This window comes from Muntiacus reevesi, chromosome 14 (genome assembly GCF_963930625.1).
Source record: "Muntiacus reevesi chromosome 14, mMunRee1.1, whole genome shotgun sequence".
Classification (NCBI taxonomy): Eukaryota; Metazoa; Chordata; class Mammalia; order Artiodactyla; family Cervidae; genus Muntiacus; species Muntiacus reevesi.
Genome location: NC_089262.1, coordinates 35,687,635 through 35,715,429, shown reverse-complemented (window position 1 = coordinate 35,715,429; position 27,795 = coordinate 35,687,635). Strand labels below are relative to the sequence as shown.

Genomic DNA, 27,795 nt, shown 5'->3' with positions numbered 1-27,795 from the left:
ATGCGCAGACTCAGTTCCTGGAGAAAGATGGCGACAGCCGAGAAGCAGAAACACGACGGGCGGGTGAAGATCGGTCACTACATCCTGGGGGACACGCTGGGGGTCGGGACCTTCGGCAAAGTGAAGGGTGAGGACCCCCGGGCAAGGCTCGGCTCCCCGCCCAGGATCCAGGAGATTTCCGCCTTTCGCACCTCTTCATCCTCCCCCGCCCCCTGCGTTCCTGGTCTCCGGGGCTCCGCAGCCCCTGTCCTGCTCTGGCGCGAGCAGAACCCGAGGCCGCCGCGGGACTGCGGCGGAGCCCCCCGCCCCCTGCCCACGGCGGGTGGGGGTGAGGTGGGGACTGGTCGCCATGGCGACGGTGCCGCGGCCGGAGGGGCTCGTCCGTGCGAGGGGCGGGGATGCGGAGGTGCTAACTTTCCCAGGCCCGACAGTCGCGGGCAGCGCTGAGAGCTCCCCTTGCTGGGTGCGGGAGCCGGGGTCTCGGCCGGGAACCCGGGAGAGGCGGCCTCCTATTCTGCCCGGCTGTGGTCCCTCGGATCAGGGCCAGCCCATCGCCTCCCTGGCCGTCACTGTCCGTATTTCCGTCCTCTTTAGGAGACTGTTGCCTTACTTGCCCTAGCTGGCTGACAGGTGTGAAATGTGTCGTTTCCCCCCCCCTCCCCCCCGAAGTAAGGTTGCTCTGGAGGTAGTTTACAGAATTTATTTTAAAAAAGGCCGTCTCGTCGGGAAGGATCACTGATATTTTTCGGAGCGGTTAATGATTATAAATTGGTCCTATATGTATTTGCGATCTGTGGTTTATGGTCTGAATGCACACCCCGTGTCCTGTGTTTCTTAATTACCAAACCCGGTAGGCAGATTTTTCCCTCCGGATAGTGTTTCTTCATTGATGCAATTCGCTTCCGTTCATTTTCACAAGATACTTATATATTTTAATGAATAATGTTCATTTGAAATTTTTTCTTTTTTAAAGAAAAGTGGAATCGCTTTTTGTTGTGTTTCAGTACAGTATTTTGGAAATAACAAACTTGCCCTTCAAGTCACCAATTCTGGCACAAAGAGTTTAATTGCAAATTTTGTGAGGCATAAACATTTTTTCTTTGAAATAGATGACTCTGCTATTAGGAATGTAGAGGAAGGAAGTATGGAACTGATAAAAATTATTATGCATTGGCTTTGAATAAAGAATAGCTTGTGACTTGCATATAATAAGCTCTTGGTCAATATTTGAAAGAGAAAATAGTTTGTGAAAGTTTGTGAAAATAGTTTGTGAAAGTACAGTGAACTAACTAACTGAGCCTTGCTCTATCAGAGCTAAATAAACATTTTCTGATTTTATCTAGGGATGGAAGAGGAGAGCCCTTCCTTTTCTTGCTCTTTCTGAGTCATAGAACTGGAAAATTGCTGTATAGCCCACAGGGAAGCAACTGCCTAAACCTTCTTAAGAAAATCAGCAAGGCCAACAATGTAAGAAAGTAAGAAGCAAATGCCAGAATAGGGTAATTACAGCTATTAGGGTGGGTCTGTTTTGGGGGCCAGTAAGATGTTTCTGTGCTTTTGAAGTTACTTGTTTTGACGATGTTGTTTCTTTGTTAGCCATTACAGACTGCTTTCAGTTTATAAATACTGAAATATTCACTATCGCCCCCCAGATAGTAATGACAGCCTTGATGCCTTCACTCCACCCAGGGTTCTGCTTGGATTAGCATGCTCATTGTTCTCCTAATTCAGACCTGAGTAGAGTCAGGTCTCAACGTTCTTATTTGCTAGGTGGCTTTTGGCACGGTAGATGGGCGATAGGAAAGCCAGAGGATATTCCTCATTGCCTGGGTTTGATATGTGATGTGGCAGGGACATGAATCCCTCCAGTGACTTCTATTCCTTAACCTTCACTCCTCCACACCTGCCTCTCTTGAAATAACACACGCTGTCAGAGTCAACCACCTCTCCAAATATAGAAAGGCCAGTATTAGAGGATCATAGGTTTCATGGATCGGGTTCCTTTGTTCATAAATACATTAACTGATGGTGGTCAGTCTTCAATCACAGTCTTTTTAAAGTTGTTAAACAGTTGAAATGCTTCCTGCCCCCAAATAATAGAAAATTCAACACAGCCTAGCCAAGAACGTCTTTTCTGTGGTTCTGTGTCCAGGGCGAGGAAGCCCCAGCATCGCCCTCAAGAGTCTTACTGACTCAGTCAGTCCGTCTGGCCAGGGTTATTATGTGCTAATTGGCTTAGGCTTGTGTTCCTATAGGGCAGATGGCATTACCCTTGAAGGAGGAGCGCCCCCTCTCGGATGTATGTGTGGGAGGGCATCTCCTGAAGTACTTGACTAGTGCAGGGGGATAGGGTGGACACCTGCACAGAAACCGGTTTTTTTGGAAGAGAGAAGGGGGGACGTAGATGCTTGGTGAGCACGCAGAAATAGCCACGATAGTGGTGACATGTTAACTTAGGGTAGCCAAGAATTTGACCGGAATTCTTACAAATTATATGATTAGCCACATATTTCAAAGGAGGCAGTTTGGAGGAGATACAACTTTTTAGTCATACACACCGGTAAATTTAACATAGAAAGAGTCTAATAGAAGATGTGATATCATATCATTCCCAATATGATATTCTATCTTATAGAAAACTTATTGAGTTGATGGGGAGGACTACAGATTCATAGGCATTATTTTATTTCTTGTTAAGGTTTAAAAAATCCTTTGGTAATTTAATGGGAACATTTTGAGGGGAAACTAGACAACTAGGGTTAGTTTGGAATTATGCTTGAATTATCTTATTGTTTCCAAGATACCTTTTTTCTGACCCCTTGATTGTCAAGGGGTTGGTCTCCACTCCCTTGTGGGTCTACTCCCCTCTCCTCCCAGGAAGAACATTTATAAAAGCATGGATGAATAGAGTTATTATTGCAGTAAATATAAGTGGCAGTTTTTCCTCATTTTCTGAGAGAAGATACTTCTTCAGTAGGGTGGGTAATCTTTGCCAAATGAGTTTTTATACATATAATCTGTTTATTAAGTTGATGAGTATTTTATACATGAAACTGAAAGTTTAGGTAAATAGGTGACTGTTCTCTTTGAATCACATAAGAACTTTTAAGTAAAAAAGTTGAGATATGAATTAGAGCTATACATATCAACATGGGTGAATCTCAAGTATATAAGTTTAGGCCACAAAAACAGAAGTTGAAGAATATGTCCAGTCATGTTATTCATATAAAGTTTAAAAACATGAAAAAACATTCATACATTGCTGACAGAAGTACAAATCGGTACCACCTCTATAGAGTGTGACAATATTTATAAAGTTAACCTGCAATTCAGCTTCTAGGAATTTATCCTATAGGTATATGGAATAATGAGTTATTCATTGCCATATTGTTTGTCAATACAAAAGATTGGAAGTAACCTTGCTAGTACGTAGGACGATAGTTAAATTATGGTTTACCCATACAGTGGTATATACCTTGCAAACATTAAGAAAAAAAAAAAAAAAAGCAAGACTTTATATAAGATAGGGAACAATTTCCAAGGTGTATTTTTAAGAGAAAAAAAAATAAAGGGATAATAAACAAAGTGTATAGCATACCTACCATTTATGTATAAATAAGGGCAAATTGAAATATCTTAAGTGTAACTGTGCATATGTATACAGTGTTTCTTTAAAGATACACATGAAACTGTCTTGCAGTAGAAACTGAAGATTACACATGTTCAGGGGAGGGGAGCTAGGTTGTAGGAGGACATGTCACTGTATATTTTTTTATATTTTTGAATCATTGTGAATTCAAAAAAATATATAAAATTAAGTTTATATTAATGTTGTGAAAATAAACGTGAAAAAATTGCTACTATATCATGTATGGATTCATCATATATGTGGGAAAGACAAACCACATTCAAGATAGTGGTAACTTCTAGGGAGAAGGAAAGGAGGACGGAATCTGGGAGGAGTCAGACTGGGCTTCAGTTGCATCTGTAATGTTTTATTGCTTAAGCGGCTACTGGGTGGAACATGGGTATTTGCTTTGCCTTTTGGGATGCCTGAAATGTTTTGTTAAGAAAAAGTACCTTTTTCAAATTTCTACCTATAGCTTTTAAAATTCATCCCTCTTCAGCCAGAATTAAGTTATTTCCCTGATACTTTTAGCATTGAGGTGTTTTTGTTTTGTTTTTTCAATTTTAGAGTGAGATTGAAATGAGTGGGTGATTAGAATATCTTTAGTAAACATTTCTATCTTTGTGGCAACTCTTTATCAGTGTTTAAAACTCTCTCTTTCAAAGTATGATCTTACTTTACTTCAGGATTACATATCTGATTAGAAGAGCATGTGTTACAGAGCTCTACAGTTAGACAAAGTTCCTTTTAGAAAGCAGTAACAGGTTGTTAGCTAATGTTTTGCTGACTCATCTGTTGCTGTTTTTGTGAGGGAGATATTGTTAATTGTGGTAACCTCTGCTGTGAGTGACTCAGGTCTTCCATGGCAGAAATACCTGTCTTCCATTTCACCCAAAAGCCACATCTTGTTAATACTGTAAAACAGTGACATCTGAAGAGAAAAGTTTTGAGCTTCGGACTAAGGGAGAAATATTTCAGAAGTGCATATCCCTGACACAGTCCATATACTGCACTGATTGACGTACGGAGCAGCAGTTAATTTGGCTGCAACTGAGTTTAGTCACTGGAGAATCTTTAGCCTAGTTTTGAGGGAACAGTTCAAATTTTGATATTGTTGTCAAGGCTACTTTCCCTTCACAGTGCATTCTGATGGTGGTGTACAGTGGATAGGTCCCAGACTTGGAATTCTTCTAACTAGAAGACCTGTTCCATCTTGATCACTTAATAACTTTACTTCAATGAGTTAATCTCTCAGAGCCTCATTATTACCTGCATCATAGGTTTATTGTGAGACTCAAATGTGTTTCCTAAGTTAAAATAACTATATTTTCAAATGTATTATGCTACTGAAATTCTAATACTGAAATATGTTGGCAGTGGGTTCAAGGCAGATATCATATGATGGCTGGAAGGTTAGCAAGATTTTGCTGGGAAGAAAAAGGGAAAAAAATAATAGGATAAGTATTTTTCCCTTTTTCTTCCCAGCAAAATCTTGCTAATCTTCCAGCCATCATATCATAATATGTTATGTTTTCCTTACTTATAGGAACAATGATATCTGCCTTGAACCCACTGCCAACATATTTCAGTATTAGAATTTTAGTAGCATAATACTTTTGAAAATATAGTTATTTTATTATAGCTTAGGAAACACAAGATCACATTTGAGCCTCACAATAAACCTATGATGCAGGTAATATGAGGCAGACCCCATGGACTGCAGCATGCCAGGCCTCTCTGTCCATCACCAACTCCTGGAATTTACCCAAACTCATGTCCATTGAATCGGTGATGCCATCCAACCATCTCATCCTCTGTCGTCCCCTTCTCCTCCTGCCCTCAATGTTTCCCAGCATCAGGGTCTTTTCAGATGAGTCAGCTCTTTGCATCAGATGGCCAAAGTATTGGAGCTTCAGCTTCAGCATCAGTCCTTCCAATGAACACCCAGGAATGATCTCCTTTGGGATGGACTGATTGGATCTCCTTACAGTCCAAGGGACTCTCAAGAGTCATCTCCAACACCACAGTTCACCAACACCACCTCAAAAGCATCAATTCTTCAGCACTCAGCTTTCTTTACAGTCCAACTCTCACATCTGTACATGACTACTAGAAAAACCATAGCCTTGACTAGATAGACCTTTATTGATAAAGTAATGTCTCTGCTTTTTAATATGCTGTCTAGGTTGGTCATAACTTTCCTTTCAAGGAGTAAGTGTCTTTTTATTTCATGGCTGCAGTCATCATCTGCAGTGGTTTTGGAGCTCTAAAAAATAAAGTCAGCCACTGTTTCTGCTATTTCCCCATCTATTTCCCATGAAGTGATGGGACCAGATGCCATGATCTTAGTTTTCTGAATGTTGAGCTTTAAGCCAACTTTTTCACTCTTCTCTTTCTCAGTGTTGGGACATCGTTTTCAAACCTTGGAGGAAAAAACCTGTATCCAGTTAAGACTGGGAAATACCAGATTAAACACTTGATGGGTTTCTTTCCAGTAGGGCTTTATTGGTATTACTGTGTTAATATGCATAGTAAGTTTCTAAAAAGGAGAGGAGACGTCCTTTCTGAGACCACTTGATTGTGAAATCTTTTCCCATGAAGAGTCTCCAGTCCTAGTGTTTTGTAAAGCATACTCTAGAAAATTTATTCTAATAATCTTAGTTTTATGATTTTTCTAGCCCATTGAAAATTAGAATTCCTGAAATTAGAACATTGGAGAAGAGGCTGTGAATTGACTCCTGATAGACCGTGAAGGATGAAATACAACTTCAAAAAGCAGAAAGCCCTAGGAGCTGGCACAGAATAGCCTGGGAGCAAGAAGTGCTGTCCAGAGGAGTAACCCCCATGGATGTCGCTGTGGTTCCCTGGCGTCATGTGTTCCATTTAAGAATGCTTGGACACGTGTAGTGCAGTTCAGAAAAATCTGTTTTCAAAAAAGATTACTTTTGTTCACTTGTTGGTTTTGATGTGACTGTCATAAACTTACGGCTTCCCATGTGGCTCAGTGGTAGAGAATCTGCCTGAAATGCAGGAGACTCAGGGAATGCGGGTTTGATTCCTGGGTTGAGAAGATCCCTTAGAGGAGGAAATGGCAAGCCACTCCAGTGTTCTTGCCTAGAGAATCCCCATGGACAGGGGAGCCTGGTGGGCTGCGGTCCATGGGGTTGCAAAGAGTCGGACAGGGCTGAGGACTCAACACAGCAGAGCACACGTCATAAACCTGTCAGTTCCTTAGGGCTGCAGGAACAGTGCCACAAAGCTGGGCGGCTTAGAACAACAAATCACTTTGGAGTTCTGGAGGCAGGAGTCCCGAAAGCAAGGGTTTAGTAGACTCGCACTCCCTCCGCCGGCTTTAGGGGAGAGTCTGTCTCTTCCTCTTCCAGCCTGTGGTGACTCCTGGTGTTCCTTGGCTTGTAGGAGCGAAACTCCAGGCTCTGCCTGTCTTCACACGGTCACCTCTGTGTGTGCGTGCCTGTGTTCTCTCCTTTTCTTATAGGGACGCCAGTCATTAGATATAGAACCCACCCTAAATCTAGGATGATTTTATCCTGAGATCCTTAACTAACTGTATCCCCCAAAGCCCTGGTTTCAAATAAGACCCCATTCTGTGATGATGGTAAATGTGAATTTGTGGGGAAGAGGGGATACTCTTCAACCCAGGACACTTGCATTATATTTTATGTATTTATTTTTATTTTATTTATTTATTTGGCTGAAGTGCATTGCTTGCAGGATCTTAATTCCCCGACCAGAGATCAAACCCGGGCCCAGCAGTGAAAGCCCTGAGTCCTAAGAGCTGGATCGCCGGGGAATTCCCTATGTGCTTTTCATTTTATGCTCTTCATTGCTGTCTTATGATGCAGTCACCCCTCAGAATACTTGAGGGGTTGTTTCTAGGAGCCCCCGAGGATACCAAAATGCCCGGATGCTCAAGTCCCTCTTATTAAGTGACATACTAGAATGGGCCCTCCATACCCTCGGGTTCTACATCTGGGGAAAAGGGGGCTAAATGTTTATCTGCTGAAAAAAATTTTAGCATTAGTGGGGTCTTGCAATTCAAACCCGAGTTGTTTAAGGATCAGCTGTAGTTTTTGAGTAACTTTTAAAATAGATTTAATAGATTGAATAAAACGTCTTTTTTGGTATCTTGTTATAAAACACTGAAATTGATAAGAAGCAGGTTTTTATTGCAAGTGCATGTATTCTTAGTAGCTCAGTCGTGTCCAATTCTTTGTGACCCCTTGGACTGTATCCTGTCAGGCTCCTCTGGCCAAGGAATTTTCCAGGCAAGAATACTGGAGCGGGTTGCCAGTTTTCTACTTCAGGGGATCTTTCTGACCCAGGGATTGAACTGGCGTCTCCTGCATTAGCAGACAGATTTTTTTTTTTACCTCTGAGCTACCTGGGAAGCCTATTAGAGTGGATTTATTTTCTCATACAGGGGAAAGGTCATAGTAGCAAGTGTCTGGCACATAGTGGGTGCAGGTAGTCAATAACTATTTCTTAAGTAAATGAATGAAGTTTTAGAGTAAGTCTTATTAGTTTGCAGAATTCAATCTTTTATTTTTTTCAAAATTATAAGACTGAATCAAGGGTTCCACTTACGTGTTCAACTTCTATTTGTATTTTATTAAAAGGATATTTATTTAGTATTATTATATATGTAATAGTCTTTTGAAGATTATCTTTTAAAGAAATAACCACATTTTACTTACCATTTTTGGAAAAAGGACAGTTTTTGAGACAGATATGTGTTCGTATTTTTGTGTTGTCAGTCACTAGCTATGTAACTTTGGGCAAGTTATTTCATCTTGGGCAAGTTATTTCATCTTCCTGTACCTCAGTTACTTGTAAAGTGTTGCTAATAATGCTAGTCTTCCACGCTTGGGAGAGTTAGAGGCAGTATGTTTGGGTAAGAAGTGGGTATGTCATGAATATTAGTGAGTTGTATACCTTAAATATATTATGCATTATAAATCAACTAGATGTATATTTTTTAAAAATAGTAATCATTTAAAAAATCTGATTTCAAATTAAGTCAGATAAACCTGTTTTTACCTCTGTGCTCTTCTGTGACTGGATAAGTGTTTCTATAGTTTTTGGGTAGTAAGTGAAATCTCCTAAGGACTTGGTGCTATGTGTATATACATCTAGCAATATCATGTTGAAAATTAACCAAAGTCAGGAAATGGGTTGAACTTTGGAAGCTAGGAATCTCTGGTGTTGATGGGAGGGGAGGATGGAGCAGGTTAGTGAGATTGAAGCTTATGGGGATAGAAGCCAGGTGCATAGAAATTACAGCTATTTGAAAAAAAGGTGAAAGTGTTAGTTGCTCAATTGTGTCCGACTTTGTGACCCCATGGACTGTAGCCTGCCAGGTTCCTCTGTCTGTGGAATTCTCCAGGCAAGGATACTAGAGTGGGTAGTGATTCCCTTCTCCTGGGGATCTTCCTGATCCCACCTAGGGATCGAACCCCATTCTCCTGCATTGCAGGCAGATGTCTGAGCCACCAGGGAAGCTATTGTTTAGTACTTACTGTGGACCTGGACAAAGGCAGGGTACTGAATCTAACTGTATAAAAGGGACAAATCAAAAAGCTGAGATAAAATCGACTATATAGGATTAATCAGAAATGTTAGGACTGATTAACTAGGAATGGGGAGACATTTGGGAGCAATGGAAGATAAATAACCTTAAATAGTAATAGTCATCGTTTCTTCATAAAGAAATTACTGTGCTGGGCATGATGGAAAGTGCTTTACAAGCCCTACTTCATGTCACCCTATGGAGTATGTAGTATTGTTATTTTGAATACAAAGTTGAAATAATTTAACTTGTTCAAGTCAAAGTTTAGTCATTAGAGAGCTTTCCACATAGCTGTTGCTTAGGACTTTGCTTCTTTAAATTACTGGGAGTTGTCTTCTTTTCTCCCATATTGGATCCCTTCTTTACTGAATACCATCTTGGTTTACTTCTTGATTTTGTTGGAATATAAATTCCCCACTAGATCCTTAGAAAAGACTTTGCCACTATTAAAAAAAAGTCTAAATTCTGTTATAACTATTGATTATCTGGGTATAACATTCAAAATTGAAAGGTAATCACTGAAATTTTTTTCTTATTTTTAACAATAGAAACTACATGATTATGAACCAAAATTTAAAAGGTTCAAGGGCTTATAGAGAAAGCATGTCTAACATGAGGGAGGTTTTTGGAATGAGGAAACTGTTCTGTATCTGATTATAACAGTGATGACACCAATTTCCACATGTGTTAAAATCCATAGAATTGCGCACCAAAAGAGAAAAGCTCAATTTGTACGTATGACAGATTGAAAAACGAAAAGTAAGAGAGTTTAAAATAGAGAAGAATAAAGAAGTTGCTTTCTTTCTCTCTGCCTTAGCCTTCCAACTTTCCTTTTTGGAAGAAACCACAGTTACTAGTGTCTTATGTGTCTTCCCACTTGAAAGTGAAAGTATTAGTCATGTCTGACTCTTTGCAACTCCATGGACTCTAATCTCCCAAACTCCTCTGACCTTGGACTTCTCCAGGCAAGAATACTGGAGTGGGTAGCCATTCCCTTCTCCAGGGGATCTTCCCAACCCAGGGACTGAGCCTGAGTCTCCTGCGTTGTGGGCAGGTTCTTTTCCATCTGAGCCACGAGGGAAGCCCATACTTAATCACTCTTAAACATTCAGGGGTAAATCAGGCAGAATTGAAAGGAACTTGGATTTGCTTAAGTATTTTTGGAGAATGCTAAGATTTCTATTCTTAGAATAGTTCTAAATATGATACTAACCAAACCTGGCACTAATTTATTAAAATTATTTCTCCTACAGTTGGCAAACATGAATTGACTGGACATAAAGTTGCTGTGAAGATACTGAATCGGCAGAAGATTCGAAGCCTTGATGTAGTAGGAAAAATCCGCAGAGAAATTCAGAACCTCAAGCTTTTCAGGCATCCTCATATAATTAAACTGTAAGATCTGATTATATTAAGTATAGTCATATCATTTTTTCATCATTTTTGTTAACCTGCTTAATCCGACAAGTGAGAAAGATGAGTGACATTTCTTCAGTTTATATTCCTGAGAGTTTTAGAAGTTCTTCCTGTTAATGTATTTATCTAACCCCATTCATGGTCACTTAAGCCTGAGTCCACATTTTGCCCTTGTGTTTATCAGCTGTTATATTTCTTATTTTCTGAGCTGATGTCCTTTTGCTAGATGACTTTCAGTGCCCTCCTATTGCTATAGAACCAACAATGATTTGCAAAACAAAAACGCCTGACCTCCAAATTTCCACGTGACATCAGTTAGCCTCACTAGAGACAATACAGTAGAAAGTCTCCCCCACTCCTGTACACTGGTTCTATCTGACAAAACAAATAATCAGTAGAATTTTAGAAATCCAAATTTCAAAAGGCAGTAGTACTACTGTTGTTTTACAGTTGCCAGTTTTAGGGTCTACAGATAACTTTTTTACTGCTCGACTTTATTATGCAGACTATAAATTAAAACTTTTTAGGCTTTTGTATTGAACTGGCTGATTCAAAGTTTGTTTCACCCTCACCTCTTCTCACTTGTTGAAGTGCCATGGTTTTAAATACCGTCTTCGTGCTGACAGCCCTTAAGTATACATCTCCTGCTTTGAAACCCATTCCCTGGATTTCAGACTCCATGCACGCTGCCTATTTTACATCTCCATTTGGGTGTGCACGAGGCACGCGAAAGTCGGTATGGGTAAACCTGAGCTCTTTGTTACCCTCCCATAGCTGGTCTTCCACGGTTTTTACCATCTCAGTTGACAGTCTGGTTCCTCAGGGCAGAAACTCACAAACTATCCTTAACTTTACTATTTCTCTCACTTCCCAACCTCCATTCCATCTCTTCCTGCAAAACTGTATCTAGGATCTGATTCCAGTTGCTTCATTGTCGTCACCCCGGTGTGGGCCCCCTTCATTTCTTTCATGCGCTACTGCAGTAGCCACCTACTTCTACCCGACTGCCCCATCAGTTCTTCACATTGCTGCCATCAGTCAGTTATTACCCTTTTAATCGGCCAGGCCACATGACTGCTTTGCTTAAAACCTTCATTAGCTGTCTCTCTGCCAGAGAATAAAAGCTACAGCCTCATCATGGCTTTGTAAGGTTCTGTGTCCTCTGGTACCAGTTGCCTCTTTGACCCCACATCCTGTTTTCTCTCTCCCGGCTCACTCAGCTCCAGCCTTCCTACCATTGCTCAAACACGCCAGGCAGGCTTCCTCCTGCGGGCCTTTGCACTTGCTGTTCCCTCTGCCTGGTTCACCTTCTTGGTAATGGCATAGTTTATTCCCTGATGTGCATTAGGCTCTGTTACATGTTACTTTATCAGAGAGGCCCTCCTTGAACACCCTGTATGAAAGATTTCCCTTAGTTTTGCTTTATTTCTCTTCATAGCGTGTTCCACCACCTGAGATATTGCTTTTTTATTTAGTGTCTGTTTCCTGCCTCCTGGAAAATAAACTCCGTGAGAGCAGAGAATCTGTTTTGTTCACTGTAGTTTTCCCAGCTTCTGGCACAGTGCCTGGTGTATTATAGGCGCTTAGTAGATCTTTACTGAATGAATGAATGTACATGTTTTAATGCTGGTAGGTAATGTTTTCTCTCACCAGGTACCAGGTCATCAGTACACCATCTGATATTTTCATGGTGATGGAATATGTCTCAGGAGGAGAGCTATTTGATTATATCTGTAAAAATGGAAGGGTAAGCAGTTCTGATTTCATCCTGTATATATTTTATAACTCCCCTTATCCTTTACGAGCATCAGAATATTAGAAAGCAGTTCTGTTAAGAGTTCTATTTAATAACCAGTCCCCTTAGTCACATATTTGCCTAGAATCAGACTTGTTAGAGCTAGGAAGGATCTTAAAGATTATATCCTTAGCCTACTTACACAGATATGGAAACTGAGACTCATGGATTTTTTTTTTGCTCAAGGTCACTTGATTTATCGTGATAGGATTAGATTGAGACCCTAGAACTCATGATCTTCAGACTTGGCTTCTGGGGCATACGAGTACTTGTAATATATATCTTAAAGTATGTATTTAGTCCTTAAAAAACATATTATTTGATATTTAGAAATCTGGGCCTTGCTAGTCAACCCTAGTTACATTTAAATTACATTCATGTTTTGGTTTCAGAAATCTGATGTACCTGGAATAGTAAGAACAGACTCCATGAAGGAGGTAGGAATTACACTTAAAGAATTTAGAGTTGGAAGGAACTTTAGAAGACATTTTGAACACTATCTTAAGTTACAGATACAAAAACAGAACATTGCCCAGGCCGTACTTTTTCTCATACCCAGGGTATGTGGTATGCAAAAACCTCTTCTGGAGGAGCCTCATCAAGCACTGAGAAGCCAATTGTTTTCCCTCCCAATCTAAAGTTCTTTATATCATTCATTCATTTGTTCTGCGTAGCATATCTGTTCACTTTCATCAAAATCAAAATCATTAACCAAGTTAATTTTGATTTTACCATTTCTTAACATGATTCACTTCAATTTCAGGTATTCCACTTGTCTTTTCACCCCCTGCTTCTTCCACCAACCCCCTGCCCTCATCCCTGGCACCAATGTTCTGCCTAAAAAAATGGAAAAAGACATAAGTTGAATTGGTGTCTTGCTTCTTATCTTTTCCATTTTTCATGACCTGATCATTTTGCTTTACAGTATGGGAATTGTGCTCAATTTTACCCATTTTATACTAAAATTCCAGCTGTCATTTTTTCTTTCTTTCTTGTTTGTGAAGTCGTCTTTCTTTAAATAGCCTATTTTTTTGTTCCACAGCGATAATAAACATCTGTTTGAGAATGCCAGTTTCTTTAAAATTTTTTTTCTTTTCTTTCCTTCATTGCTTCTGTACCTTCTGCGCGCCCTGCTTTTTTCTGTTCATTTTATTGGTCTTTGTCTTTTGTGCTTGACCCTTGCTTAGATATCTGGGGATTGTGGGTTGTCCACTCATAATTGAGAGTGAAATTCTAAATGTCAAGGTCAGGAGGGTGGAATTTATTAATTGATGGACCTTCCCATCGGTTGAATGGGTAGGGACCTGTCTGTTTTACTAGGGAACACCAAATGTCAATAATAAACAATATTTTTTCCTTGCTCAGATAGTTGCTCTAGAAGAAACCTTCCAGTTTCCTTGAGGGTGTGAGCTTAGCTGCCAGTGCTCTGCTAGCTAAATGGGGAAAGGCCCACAAGGCTCACTGGTTACTATGCTGACTTTCATTTAAGCCCCGTGTTCATTAAGCCCCGTGGTGCCTCATTCCCGCTCTAGTGTCCTTGAGGAACAGGGCTGGTTTAGCCTTACTAAAGAGTAAATCATGGCTCTTATTCCCCAGTAAGGGTGGTGAGCTTAAAGCTTCTCTCTTCAATCAGCTGTCCTGTTTTCAGTCCGTTTCTCACTTCTACCATCAGAAATTCTCAACACTTCCAATATCTAAGCCCTCCAAGAAGTCTGTGTGCGGATGGGTTTATCATTGAGCTCCACCCCTAAAGGCTTAGGTTTCTGCTTGCTGTGGTTAGCCAAGTCTTTATCACTGGTCATCTACCTTCTCACTTACTGACTCCCCTCAGTTACTGCCCTGCCCTCTCTTGCTCTTTTGTCTTTATATGCTGTCATCTTAGTGATGTTCCATCTTCCATGTTTAAATGGAAATATGCTTTGACTTTTCTAGTCTGTCTTTATAGACTTCCCCTCCTTGATCCTTTGTACTGTATTTATTATTAATATAGTATTGAATATAACTTTCATTTTTGTAGCCTAACTAGTTGTTTTACCTCTTGTATTTTGTTTTCTCAGTTAATTTTCTTTTCTTTCACATTTAGAACACATTGTTCTTTTCATTTAGTGTATTTATATATGAAGTTGTATTAGAAAATGAACCTATATTTCTTCTAGAAGTAAACTAGATTGCTAATCATTATTACCTGCTCTTGAGGAAGGGTATCTCTTATCTCTTTGATAGTTTTGGTTTTGCTTTCAAAAGAATTTACTGGTTCATCTTCCAGATTATCTATTACCATTTAAGGTGTAGGAACCTGGTTTTAGAGTGCTAATTTGTGACCTGTGTTAAAGAATTGCATGTTAGAGTCCTTTGCCTAGAGGATTAATAGCTTGTTTATTAAATATGACTTCTTGGGAGCAGGCATATCCAAGTAATGGTTTTCACTTACGGAAAAAAAATCATAAAATAAGAAAATATAGATAAATGGAAAGAGAAGTTTTAAAAAATATTTTTTAAAATGTGGTACAACATAAGATATAATTTTTTCAGTAAGTGGAGTAAAGATAAATGCTGTTATATTTTATAAAGGCTTCCTTTGTGGCTCAGCTGGTAAAGAATCCACCTGCAATGCAGGAGACCTGGGTTTGATCCCTGGGTTGGGAGGATGTCCTAGAGAAGTCCTATAGGACCCATGTCGCATAGTCCATGGGTCACAAAGAGACACTGAGTGACCTTCACTTTCACTTTATTTTATAAAACAAATGATTTAGGGTTTTTCTTTTTTTTTAATTAAAACACCTTTTATTTCAGAAGGTAGGATAACATGGTTGCTTGCTAATTCATTAACAATGCTTAAATGTTGCTTTCTCATATGGTTCAAACCAGTATCCCCATCCCAACATAATTCTCCGTGCCGTTGTCCTGCTTTGTTTTTCTTCAGAACACTCTTTCTTTTTATTTATGTGTCTCTTGTCTTTAACTAGATTAGGGCCTCTTTTTAATCATTACTATATCATGAGTGTCTAAAACAGTGCGTGGCACATTGAAGGTATTCAATAAATATTTGTTAAAAGAATCAAGGAGTAAGTATTTGTAATTTATAGGAGAAAACATGCCTAGTTTCAAGTAAAAATTGAAATTATTCAAAATAGCACATGATATTTAGATGAGAACAGGCTATTACAGAGTATAATATCATGAGAGTGATAATATTAGAAAATTGAGTTTCTGATTTGAGTTCTAAGATCATCCTAGCATTTCTGTTTTGTGCTGCCTATACCATCTCCCCATTTGAAAAGCATCTCATGAGTGAGGTTCATTTGGAAGATTCTTGCATTTTCACAGTTTTATAGGCTAGAGAATTATAGATAGATTACTTTCTTTGGAAAGACACACCTTTAAGTTGCCTCTCTACTTTTTCTTAGCTGGATGAAAAAGAAAGTCGACGACTGTTCCAACAAATCCTTTCTGGTGTGGATTACTGTCACAGGCATATGGTGGTCCACAGAGATTTGAAACCTGAAAACGTCCTGCTTGATGCACACATGAATGCAAAGATAGCTGATTTTGGTAAGGAGATTTTTATAGTTTCATATGTTCATTATGTTTAACAAACACCAGTAGGTTTCTTCAGGTAACTTGCATATAATCAACTGAATATCCTAAAGTAGTATATCCTCACTATTAGTATAGGAGCATATGAAAAGGAGTAAAAACAAGGAATTCTCTTTTCATAGCTTTATGTCTTTAAAATTGACTTTTATTACATTAGGCAGACAATTTAAATTGGCAGCATTAGTGACATCAATATTTATGAAGGAGAAGTTAGCAACCTATTTCCATGTGTTCTTTTGATCAACTATGGAGCAAGAGGAAGAGACTGGGCTGAAGTTACTCGGACTTTGAAAGCCAGAAGGCAAACCATGTCAACAAAATTATTTTTAAAAAATGAAAGTAAAGTATTTTAAATGATAGAAAAGCATAATTTCAGCTTGAGGAAAATGTAATAGTTTTCCTATATAAATTGCCATTGACATTATTAAACCTAAGATAAAAATGAATCTGCAACTCTCTCTTAAGCTTCAGTTCAGATTAGAGGAGATGCTTATAAATTTTATTTTCTTCACTTTTGTATATATGATCTATTTTAGAGATTCACTAAATAGTTCCCAACACCTCTGAGCTACTGAGATTTGTTTTAATAACTGACTGAGTTATTTGACTTCCTTATTCTTTAGTTGTTATTATTTTTACTCATTGTATTTTTGAAGAAGCAGAGTTTTCTTTTCCTATTTTTCTTTTTTTGGCTGCACCTGTGATTTCCAAAATCACTGCAGATGGTGATTGCAGCCATGAAATTAAAAGATGCTTACTCCTTGGAAGGAAAGTTATGACCAACCTAGACAGCATATTAAAAAGCAGAGACATTACTTTGTCAACAAAGGTCTGTCTAGTCAAGGTTATGGTTTTTCCAGTAGTCATGTATGGATGTGAGAGTTGAACTATAAAGAAAGCTGAGTGCAGAAGAATTGATGCTTTTGAACTGTGGTGTAGGAGAAGACTCTTGAGAGTCCCTTGGACTGCAAGGAGATGCAACCAATTCATCCTAAAGGAAATCAGTCCTGGGTGTTCATTGGAAAGACTGATGTTGAAGCTGAAACGCCAGGATTTTGGCCACCTGATACGAAGAGCTGACTCATTTGAAAAGACCCTGATGTTGGGAAAGATTGAAGGCAGGAAGAAAAGGGGATAACAGAGGATGAGATGGTTAGATGGCATCACCGACTCAATGGACATGAGTTTGGGTGTAAACTCTGGGGATTGGTGATGGACAGGGAGGCCTGGTGTGCTGCAGTTGTTGGGGTCGCAAATAGTTGGACACGACTGAGCGACTGGACTGAACTGAACTGTGATTTGCAGGATCTTAGTTCCCTGACCAAAAATTGAACCTGAGCCATAGCAGTGAAAGCGCTGAGTCCTAACCACTGGACTGCCAGGGAACTCCTGAGTTTTTCATTTTTGTAGTAGAACTATGAAGGAACTTGGATATTAAAAATTACTATATATATATATATATATTTTTGAAGAATCAGATCAGGGGTTAATAGAAACTCTGAATTTTAATTCCAGTCTACATTTTTTCCCTAGTAATTTCTTTATTAATAAAACATGCCCAGTTTTTTTTTTTTAAGATTTTTATTTTATATTAGAGTATAGCCAGTTGACAATGTTGTGATAGTTTCAAGTGGACAGCAGAGGGACTCAGCCATACATATACATGTATCCATTCTACCCCAAACTCCCTTCTCATCCAGGCTACCACATGACACTGAGCAGCGTTCCCTGTGCTGCAGTAGGATCGTTGGTTATCCCTTTTAAATATAGCAAGAGCATACATGTCGATCTCAAACTTCCTATCTCTACCCCCTGTTCTTCCCCATCTGGCAATTGTAAGTTCGTTCTCTAAGTCTGTGAATCTTAAACTTGCCCAGTTTATTCTAATAAGCAAAATAACTAATAGCTTAATATGTACTCACTGAACTCCTTGACCTTGCACTAACTTTAACTGTTGAAACAGATGACAAGTTTTATGGCATAAAGGCAGACTATTTGGAAACAACAAAGGATGTAGGATTCTGTTGAAAGAAAGAACAAAATGATGATTTATCACTTTAACGCAAACTCAGTTTTATTGTTTAATGGAATTGTGTTTTTATTTTTGTCCTTGGGAAATCTTGAGCGGTGAATTTTGTGCATTTCCAGGTCTTTCAAACATGATGTCAGATGGTGAATTTTTAAGAACAAGTTGTGGCTCTCCCAACTATGCTGCACCAGAAGTAATTTCAGGAAGGTAGTGTCTGACGCCTCCTCCCTGCCCAGTGTATTGTGACCATGCTTTTCTTCTAGACTTAGTCTGTAGTATAGTGCTCAATTCTGGTGAAAGAAATTTAAGGCTTATTCTTTTCTCATCCAAAAAGTGTTCTAAGAATAAAACATTATAAGTGAGTAAGGATTAAGAACTCCATTTACAGAGGAGGATATTGGTTTGTAAATTAATATTAGTTAAATGAGAGTACTTTCATTTTTTTCCCCTGGTGGAAGAAATTGAAGGCTTAAAAACTAGCAAGTTTAAAAGTGAGACACTAAAAACTTGAATAATACAGAAATATCTAGTAGTAAGAAATGGTTTACTATTTGCTTAGATGACGAATTAAAAGTGTAATGTGTAGCTTTAATTTTTCAAATTAGCTTTAGCTTTTATGATAAGGTATTTTGGGGAATTGGACTGAAGTATTGATGAAAACTTCAGATTTCATTTATTTTTAATTGTCATTCTTTAAATCTTCTAGAGACTAAAATAAGAATTCTAGTCTCAGTTTATTTATACTAACTGCCAGCATTGAGAACATGAAGATCTTAGTATAAGGCAGCTTTTTGAATAGTTTATGTAACAGTAAAATTTACTTTTTTGAAGAGGAATTGTTCTTCATTATACTACTGAAATAGAAAACAGAGAAGCTAAAGTTTGTTTACTATTTTTTATCATTAACTTTTAATAACTTTTCATTCAAACCTTATTTCTTTGTTTGAATGTCTCACATCCTGATTTAGAATGCAGAAATGTTGTAGTATTTTCTTTCTATTTTCATAACCTAGCTAGCCTACGCAGAGAAATTATGTTTGTGTTAAGGCATGGATATGAGTAAGGCAAAAATATCTAATTTTAGATTTATCAAGGTTCATCATTATCTTTTTATATTAGCAGGTGAATATTAAAATTATTTCATGTGGGCTGTGTAAATTATTTGGGGAAGAAGACAATTCAGGACCTGGATTTTGGGGGCATTGTTCATTAACTAAACAAAAAGATATATTAGTTGTGGATATATAGATAATCGACCATTACTGAAGTCTGTTTTCCCAGTTTGGATAAGGTCTTTCTGTGTGGTCTAGATGTATGGAAACCTTTACTTTCAAAACAGTGTTTATTAGTCAGTTCAATAATTTATTTGACCAATTTAAAGAAACCCTTTCCCTGAAGCCAGACTTTGAATGGGTTATCTAGTTAGTCTGCAGCTAGTTGTCAGTAGGGCTTCTCTGATGGCTCAGTGGTAAAGAATCCACCTGCTATGCAGGAGACCTGAGTTCAATCTTTGGGTCAAGAAGATGCCTTGGAGTAAGAAATGGTAACCCAGTCCAGTAATCTTGCCTGGGGAATTCCATGGACAGAGGAGCCTGACGGGCTACAGTCCATTGGGTCACAAAAGAGTTGGACACGACTTAGCAACTAAATAACGATGACAGTTAAGTCAGCAGGCTACAGTACAATGCAAATAAGAGTTTAAAGTCCTCTGCAAATCAGTTAGCTGGGCTTCATTCCACAGCTTCAGGCCCCTTTTACCTCGGTATAAGGTCTTGGGTTATTGGGGAGAGTGGGTTTATAGTAAGTCCATCACTACAGAACATTCCCAGTTGAGGAAAGATCACTTAATCTGTAACCAAAAAACAGTGGTTTTAAATTCAGTAATGATATGTTTGTTAAAAATTTGGTCCTTTTGGTTGGATATCATGAGGACAATTGTAAGGTAGTAAGGAGAGAATTTTAGCTATAGTCTGTAACTTTAAAAAAATTCTTAATTTTTGTTTTCCAAGATAATACTGATAGAATTAGTGTAGAACCTCTATGTGTAGTACATAGCAGTGACTTATAGAAACCATATTCAGACTAAGAATTCTTTATGAAGTATCTGTATTTAAAATGCATGATTAATTAATTGACTCTTAAGTTACTAATGCTTGTTTAACCCAGTTGGTATTTCCTGTTGCAGATTGTATGCTGGTCCAGAGGTGGATATATGGAGCAGTGGGGTTATTCTCTATGCTTTATTATGTGGAACCCTTCCGTTTGATGATGATCATGTGCCAACTCTTTTTAAGAAGATATGTGATGGGATCTTTTATACCCCTCAGTATTTAAATCCTTCTGTGATTAGCCTTTTGAAACATATGCTGCAGGTGGATCCCATGAAGAGAGCCACAATCAAAGATATCAGGTGATAAAGCAACCTGACTGTCAGATCTAACAGTATCAGTGATATAAGTCAAGTGAAAGAGAAATTTGCAGAACAGTATGTGCAGTGTAATCCCATTTTTATATTAAAAATAGTTTATAGACTCAAACTTATTTTATCTTGATATTTAAAAATACTAAAATGGCTACCTTAGAAGTAAGATTAGGAGGAGGAAAGGCTTTCACTTTTTGCTTATGCTTGTTTATTTGTTTTGAAATTGTAACTGTGAACATTATATTACTTTTTAAATTAAAAAAAAGAGGTAATGAAAAAAAAAGGACCTTAGTAGGGTATTAGATTTGGTAGTGATTCTTTAAGATTTTCTGTAATATGCTTCATGTTTGACTTTTACACATTCTCATACTTTTTCATAGTAAATGTGTATGTTACTTTTTGAGTTCTCATCTTACAAGTTACTGTATTTTTTCCTTTTGTTCATCTCAAGGAATGAGAAAATTTTAATTCAATCAATGACATGTTTGTTTTTGTAGTAGTATACATTGAATTACATATGAAATTACAGTTTTGTAAGTAAAAAAGTCCACCAATATTGCCAGTTTCATGTGGTTCAACCTAATAGTTTAAATAAGGCAAAAGTGATGATGACAAATCTCAAATTTGAGCAGGTCATTTCTGATGAAGATAATACTGCAAACTTTGTTTCTTCTACCATTGTTTTTCTTTCCTTTTTTCGTTAATGGAAATTTCTCCTTTGGTCTTCTAATGTCTATATAGAACATTTCTCTGAGATGGAAGGAGAAGGATGAAAGAAATCAGATGGGTATCTGGGACTAGTAAAGAAGAAAGTATTAGGGCAATGAAGAAGAAAGAGCATGTGTAGAACTTAAGAGTTTGATTCTTAAAATAGATAAACAATAAGGACCTACTTTATAAGCACAGGGGACCCTATTCAATACTATGTAATGACCTGTGTGGGGAAAGAGTCTAAGAAAGAGTGGATATATGTGTAACTGATTCACTGTGCTGACAGCAGAAAGTAACACAACATTATAAACCAACTACAGTTTAAAAAAAAGCTTAATTCCTTTCTAATTACTCCATATTCTGCAGACTAAAAAAGAGAATGAATGGCAGGTCATGACTTTACTACTAGAAGAGAAGGACTGATCCATCGCTAAAATTTATATTTCAGAATATCTTAGTTAGAGGTGGTTTTCCTTGTGTTTTACATATTTTTTTCCCAATTTAAATGAAATATGTGACAATTGGAAAAGACTTAGAAAACACCAAAAACATTAGAGAATTTAAATGATCTTTAATTCCATTATCCAGAAGATAATCTTTGTTCTTTGGGGTGTTTCCTCTCAGTATTTTTAGTTTTAGCATATTTTTATATAATTCAAGTCAAAAAATATCTTTTTATATATAAAATTGGGAAATCCTCTGTTCCTTCATTAAAATAAGGGGATATTATTATCTTATTGGAGTTGTTTGAAAATGAGGTGAGATAACAGATATGAAGTGTTCAGCCTAAAATCTACCACATAGTAAGCATTTGATGAGTGAAAGCTGTCTATTTTTGTTGTTATATATATTTTTTCACTTAACATTATATCCAAAGAGGAAGCCACAGACTAATTTTATTCTTTTCTGAGCTGGAAATAAGATGGTCTTTACCATTAGTACGTCATTCATTGCCATTTGTTCCAAAAATTTAAAGTGTAGACACTTCTTCCTGGTTGCTCCAGTAGTTCTCTCCCTCTTACTATCAGAGGAAGGCTGGAGCATTTCTGTTATACAGTGAAATGTGAGCCAAAAGAGAAAAATCTGTTTTAAAAAAATGATAACACACTATGAATATAAATATAAATGGTAATACTGTATGAGTATAAATTCCCCCAAACAGTTACTTTCAGCCTCATCTCTTCTCCAAACCCTTCTGACACCTACCATTTTCTCTCAGGGAACATGAATGGTTTAAACAGGACCTTCCAAAATATCTGTTTCCTGAGGATCCATCGTATAGCTCAACCATGATTGATGATGAAGCCTTAAAAGAAGTATGTGAAAAATTTGAATGCTCAGAAGAGGAGGTTCTCAGCTGCCTTTATAACAGAAATCACCAGGACCCTTTGGCAGTTGCCTACCACCTCATAATAGATAACAGGAGGATAATGAATGAGGCCAAAGATTTTTACTTGGCAACAAGCCCACCAGATTCATTTCTTGATGATCACCACTTGACCCGGCCCCATCCTGAAAGAGTACCATTCTTGGTTGCTGAAACTCCCAGGGCGCGCCATACCCTCGACGAATTAAATCCACAGAAATCCAAACACCAAGGTGTAAGGAAAGCAAAATGGCATTTGGGAATTAGAAGTCAAAGTCGGCCAAATGATATCATGGCAGAAGTTTGTAGAGCAATTAAACAACTGGATTATGAATGGAAGGTAAGAAAGAAAGAGCATTCTGATTATTAGCACATTTGACAGACCTGTAGTCCTATCATGTTTTACAGAAGAATTCCTTTTCACTTTGTTTTTGTCCATTCCATGTGCTAGGTTGTAAACCCGTATTATTTGCGTGTTCGGAGGAAGAATCCTGTGACAAGTACATACTCCAAAATGAGTCTGCAGTTATACCAAGTGGATAGTAGAACATATTTATTGGATTTCCGAAGTATTGATGGTATGTACATCACATAGAACAGCCTAGACAATATATTAGACCTTGTTACTTAATTTGGCATTTTAGTAAATCTTTGAGTCTTTTGACGCTTCTTGAATTGTACCTCGTAATTCAGTAGCAAAAGAACATAAAAGCACCTTTTAGATTTGAATATTTGTGAACCTTGGAAATAGTTTATTGTCCTTTTAAGCCTATCTTCCAAAATCCTTAAAGCCTTATACAGCTTTATCCTCAAGTGATAGTTTGTGACTTTTTTGTTTCTTGTACTTTATTTTCGTAAGATGAAATGCTTTATTTAGAATAAATGTTGACTTTGCTGTTAAAATCAGTAGCATTAAATGTAAAAAATATCTGATATTTAATAAAATTCATTGAAGTTTTAGAGTACAGAGCTTCCCTGGTGGCTCAGAGGTAAAGAATCCACCTGCCAATGCAGGGTCATTTCCCTGGGTCGGGAAGGTCCCCTGGAAAAGGAAATGGCAACCCACTCCAGCATTCTTGCCTGGGAAATCCTATGGACAGAGAAGCCTGCTGGGCTACATACAGTCCATGGGGTCGCAAAGAGTTGGATGTGACTGAGCATGCATGCAGAGCTGTGTACATGTAAATGTTCTCTCACAAACAGAATCTTTAAGTAGACGTGTTTATGGCTATTCTTCATTGGCCAAGTCAATTAAGATATGTTGCCACTTTTGTTCACTTATGAGATTTACCCATGACTTCGTCTTCTTTATAAACTCAAAGATAGTACTTATATAGTATCGGAAAGACACAGCTTTAAGCTATGATATGTTGGCCAAACCTGTTTGTTTATGTCCAGATGGTATTAACAATGCAGTTTGAGATACAGAGTGGGTTTAACTTTTTTCCCATTGTATTTGGATTAAATTTGTAACCTTAGGTTTATTAGTACATGGGTTTACCAACCGAATGACCATTTACTGTTTTTACGTTGTGTTTCTAATTTTAGTTTTTCCTTGATTTTGTTCATTGGAATTGTTGCTCCTTTATAAGATATATGAAGACAAAGTAAGAGCACTGAGATGAGTGTTAGTAGACTTAGTTTCAAGATTTACCTCTTTGTTCACTTGTTAGCTATGGCAAGTCACTTAACTGTTAGGGGTTTATGTTTTCTTATCAATAAAGCAAGGAATTAGATGAGATGATTTCCAAGATTCAAATTTTAAGTGCGTTTATTTTATTATTGTAATATAGAAAGGTTGAATTTTGTTGCTAGTGAATGATGTTTATTAAGCCTCATTATTAGTTCATTGAGCTCTTAATCCTAGATTGTAAGACTGATGAGTAGCCAAATATGTACGCAATCTTACTAAGTCATCAGGGGAATACATTACTGTGTAAAAGAGGCAAGTGGCATAACATAGATTCATTGTCTCTGTTATAGGGAGCATTCAAAACAAACATGCTCTTGATAGTTGGTCTCACTTAAAGAAGCAAATACTGTTAAAATTTTGGGAACGGTGTCATGGATTAGAGTAAATTGAATTTTTTTTTTACCCAGATGAAATTACTGAAGCCAAATCAGGGACTGCTACTCCACAGAGATCGGGCTCAGTTAGCAACTATCGAGCTTGCCAAAGGAATGATTCAGATGCTGAGGCTCAAGGAAAATCCTCAGAAGCTTCTCTTACCTCATCTGTAACCTCACTTGACTCTTCTCCTGTTGAATTAACTCCAAGACCTGGAAGTCACACAATAGAATTTTTTGAGATGTGCGCGAATCTAATTAAAATTCTTGCACAGTAAACCTAAAACTTTGCTTATTTCTTTGATAGCAATAAGCATGCATAATAAATCATAGCCAAATGCTTCCATGTATAATCAAGTTATACATAATTATAACTGAGGGTTGGCCTTTTGGAATGCAATTTGCACAGAGGTTGAAACATGATTAATAGTTAAAAGCATAATGTGCAAAAATGAATTAAGACAATTTTGTTCATTGTTCAGTAGGCATATAGAATAATACACTATGCGCAATGAATTATAGGTCTCTCAGGCTCAGTTGATTTTTTGGCTATTTTATATTTAGTGTATACAGGGCTTTGTAGAATATTAATTTACCATAAAGGCCTTCATATGTTAATTACATGTTGATGTGTTATATATTTGCTTCAAAGATTTATTCAATAAAGATTTGCCTAGAGACTTCCCTGGCAGTCCAGTGGTTAAGACTCTGTGCTTCCAATGTAAGGGGTGCAGGTTCCATCCCTGGTGGGGAACTCAGATCCCTCATGCCGCGTGGTGCGGCCAAAAAAGGAATAGAGAAATAAATATTTGACTAGAATCCCCAGAGACCTTTAGAGGTGATTTTGTTTTCTGGGCTCCTTAATTTAGCAAGTATTTTCAACATTAGGGACAGCCTGGATGATTCTTCCATATCCTCTCCTGAATTTTTATAGTGTATGGTAAGTCACATTAAAGATACCTGACACAGTTAAATTTTTTTCTTTTAGTTTGGTAAGTGCAAAAACATACAGAACTTATATATTCAGATACTCCAGGCACTAATTTTAATTCTACAATTTGCCCCACTATATTCTGTATATAAATTGCTCTTTTTGTCACAAGAGCTGTGTTGCATATACTGTAAATAAATCATTGGTTGGTTTGACATTTGCCAATATCACAGAGTCCTCTCTCCTAATCATGTCAGTCAGTATTAAATGTATGCAGGAATATCTGGTCATTCAATCATGTACCTTTTAAATTGATTCAGTGCATAGGACATGTCTTAAAAACCGTTACCTGCTTAGACAGGACTTTTTCTCCTAAATTTCATTATGGCCATTTTTTAGAAGAAAAATTGAAAGGTTGTAAGGTGATCACATGTGTTATCTACCACTTAGATCCAATATGTTAACATTTTGCCATATTTATCTATATATCTGTATGTAGATACAGTTATATATATATGTGTATATGTATGTGTGTATATATGCTTTTTTCCCCTGAACAACTTGGACATTGCAGATAGACTCATCACGCCTCAATACGTAAAGCATCTCCTAAAAAATAATGACATTCTCCTAAAAAACCATAATACCATAATACATTCTCTAATGCCATCTAATCATGCATATTTAGATTTACCTCATTGTCACGCAAATTTATTTCAAACCAGGCTCCAACTAAAGTTTACACATTGCATTTGGTTGTCTCAGCTATTACCTTATTGTTTTGATAAAATATTGAACAAATTAGTTCTTCTAACTATTCACATTTGCTTTGGATTTTCATTACTTAAAAGTAGCATTATGGGAACTGCCCAAAGTTGCTTAATCCTCCTAAGAACTCAGATTTATAATTTCTTTTTCTTGCTCTTAGTGTAATGCATTACATACTAGGTGTAAGAAAAAATTCAGCCACCTCAGATAAAATTTGTATCGTGTGTATGCTAATAAAAAAATACTGTCATTCATAATTGCCTTATATTTTAACTTCAAGAAAGTTTTTTGGTATTAATTATCTTTCCATTGCAACAGAACTCTTCCCCCCCACCCCTTTTAAGATTCTTGGTATTGTAGTATTGTTTTTGGCACCTATGTAACCCGATGATAATGCTCTCAAATGTCATGATAGCTTGTATAGTTGTAGCTCCAGCATCCCTAGAAACATGCACTGAATTCAAGAGAAAACCTCGCTTCCTTCTGTCCAGGGCTTATTCTATTCAACTTAGAATCGGAAAACTGTATAAAATTATGGGAGTTCCATTTAAATATAAGTTCAAACTGTATTTATAACTTGTATGTGGCCCTCTGTTTTGGAGATACTGACTTCATGTAGGCTCTCTAAGTGCAGCATTATGTTCCTAATGTTAAGAACAGAAGACTGTATTTTTAAAGCTACAGATTTGTATGTAGAGCTAAGACATTGTTGTAATGTCTCTGACCTGTTGTGGGGAGTGGGGAACAAAAAGAGGAACCAATTAAATAGGACCTTCTAAAAATTGTTGATTTTGTAAACGGCTTCTTTTTAAGTTATTGTGATTCCTTTAAGTTGCTGGGTTTTATTTTGGATACTTAAATATTGCACTTGTACAAATAGTATGATAAATGCACAGACTATTGCAAGTAGGTTCTTTTTAAGCTGGGATATTTGAAATGACAACTTTTGGTTGAGAATGTCAAGGTTTCATCACAGTTTCCACAAATTTACTGTTGTTTGCAAATTCTTACTAATTGAAGATGTAAGGGAGTCAATGCAAATGATTTTTAATCTTTTTTTATTATCTTTTCAGCAATTTATATTTTTTGTGACTTTATGCAACCATATTTTTACTTTGTCTTGACAACTGAAAGATGTATAAGGCTATTGCCAGAAATGTACTGTACACAGTTTTAAATAACAGATTTTACTGATATGTAAAATTTTTGCCATTAAAATAAATGATTTCTCACTGAGAGGAACTTTTCTACCAGGTTGGGGGACTGGGGAGCTTAATATATCTAATTTAAGGTAATTTCACTGAAATAAACTCCATCGCTTTTACTTTGATTATATTTTTTCTTTGCATGGCTTTGTAGTTTTTCAGAGTTTTAAGTCATTTTATACAGAAAATTCTGACCTCTCACCCTGCCACCCACCCCCACCCCTCCTTTTGGCCTTTCAGTGATACCATTCACTCTGAATGATTGGTGGACTA

At 37.4% G+C, this 27,795-nt stretch overlaps 1 protein-coding gene across 4 annotated transcripts; it reads left to right on the top strand.

The window, feature by feature from the left end:
* On the top strand, window positions 1–27,650 carry PRKAA1 (protein kinase AMP-activated catalytic subunit alpha 1). 4 transcript variants are annotated; one of them, XM_065905435.1, is made up of 10 exons: window positions 6–127; window positions 1,344–1,467; window positions 10,469–10,610; window positions 12,285–12,378; window positions 15,834–15,978; window positions 18,172–18,259; window positions 20,238–20,462; window positions 22,405–22,891; window positions 23,003–23,129; window positions 24,652–27,650. In XM_065905435.1, exons 4-10 carry the CDS (start codon window positions 12,319–12,321, stop codon window positions 24,894–24,896), a joined length of 1,377 nt encoding a protein of 458 aa, XP_065761507.1. In that variant the 5' UTR covers window positions 6–127; window positions 1,344–1,467; window positions 10,469–10,610; window positions 12,285–12,318; the 3' UTR covers window positions 24,897–27,650. The 4 variants fall into 4 exon arrangements, with proteins under 4 accessions (XP_065761506.1, XP_065761507.1, XP_065761509.1 ...); XM_065905437.1 differs by having other exon boundaries at window positions 1,344–1,475; XM_065905434.1 differs by lacking the exon at window positions 1,344–1,467 and having other exon boundaries at window positions 1–127.
* The last annotated feature ends 145 nt before the right edge of the window (window positions 27,651–27,795 follow it).

Bases quoted from the DNA above. Each gene is read 5' to 3' on its own strand.
- PRKAA1 (XM_065905434.1), top strand. From the start codon at position 1: ATGCGCAGACTCAGTTCCTGGAGAAAGATGGCGACAGCCGAGAAGCAG. The intron at 10,611-12,284 runs GTAAGATCTGAT...TTCTCTCACCAG, and splicing joins CATCCTCATATAATTAAACT to GTACCAGGTCATCAGTACAC. The intron at 18,260-20,237 runs GTAGTGTCTGAC...TTCCTGTTGCAG, and splicing joins CCAGAAGTAATTTCAGGAAG to ATTGTATGCTGGTCCAGAGG.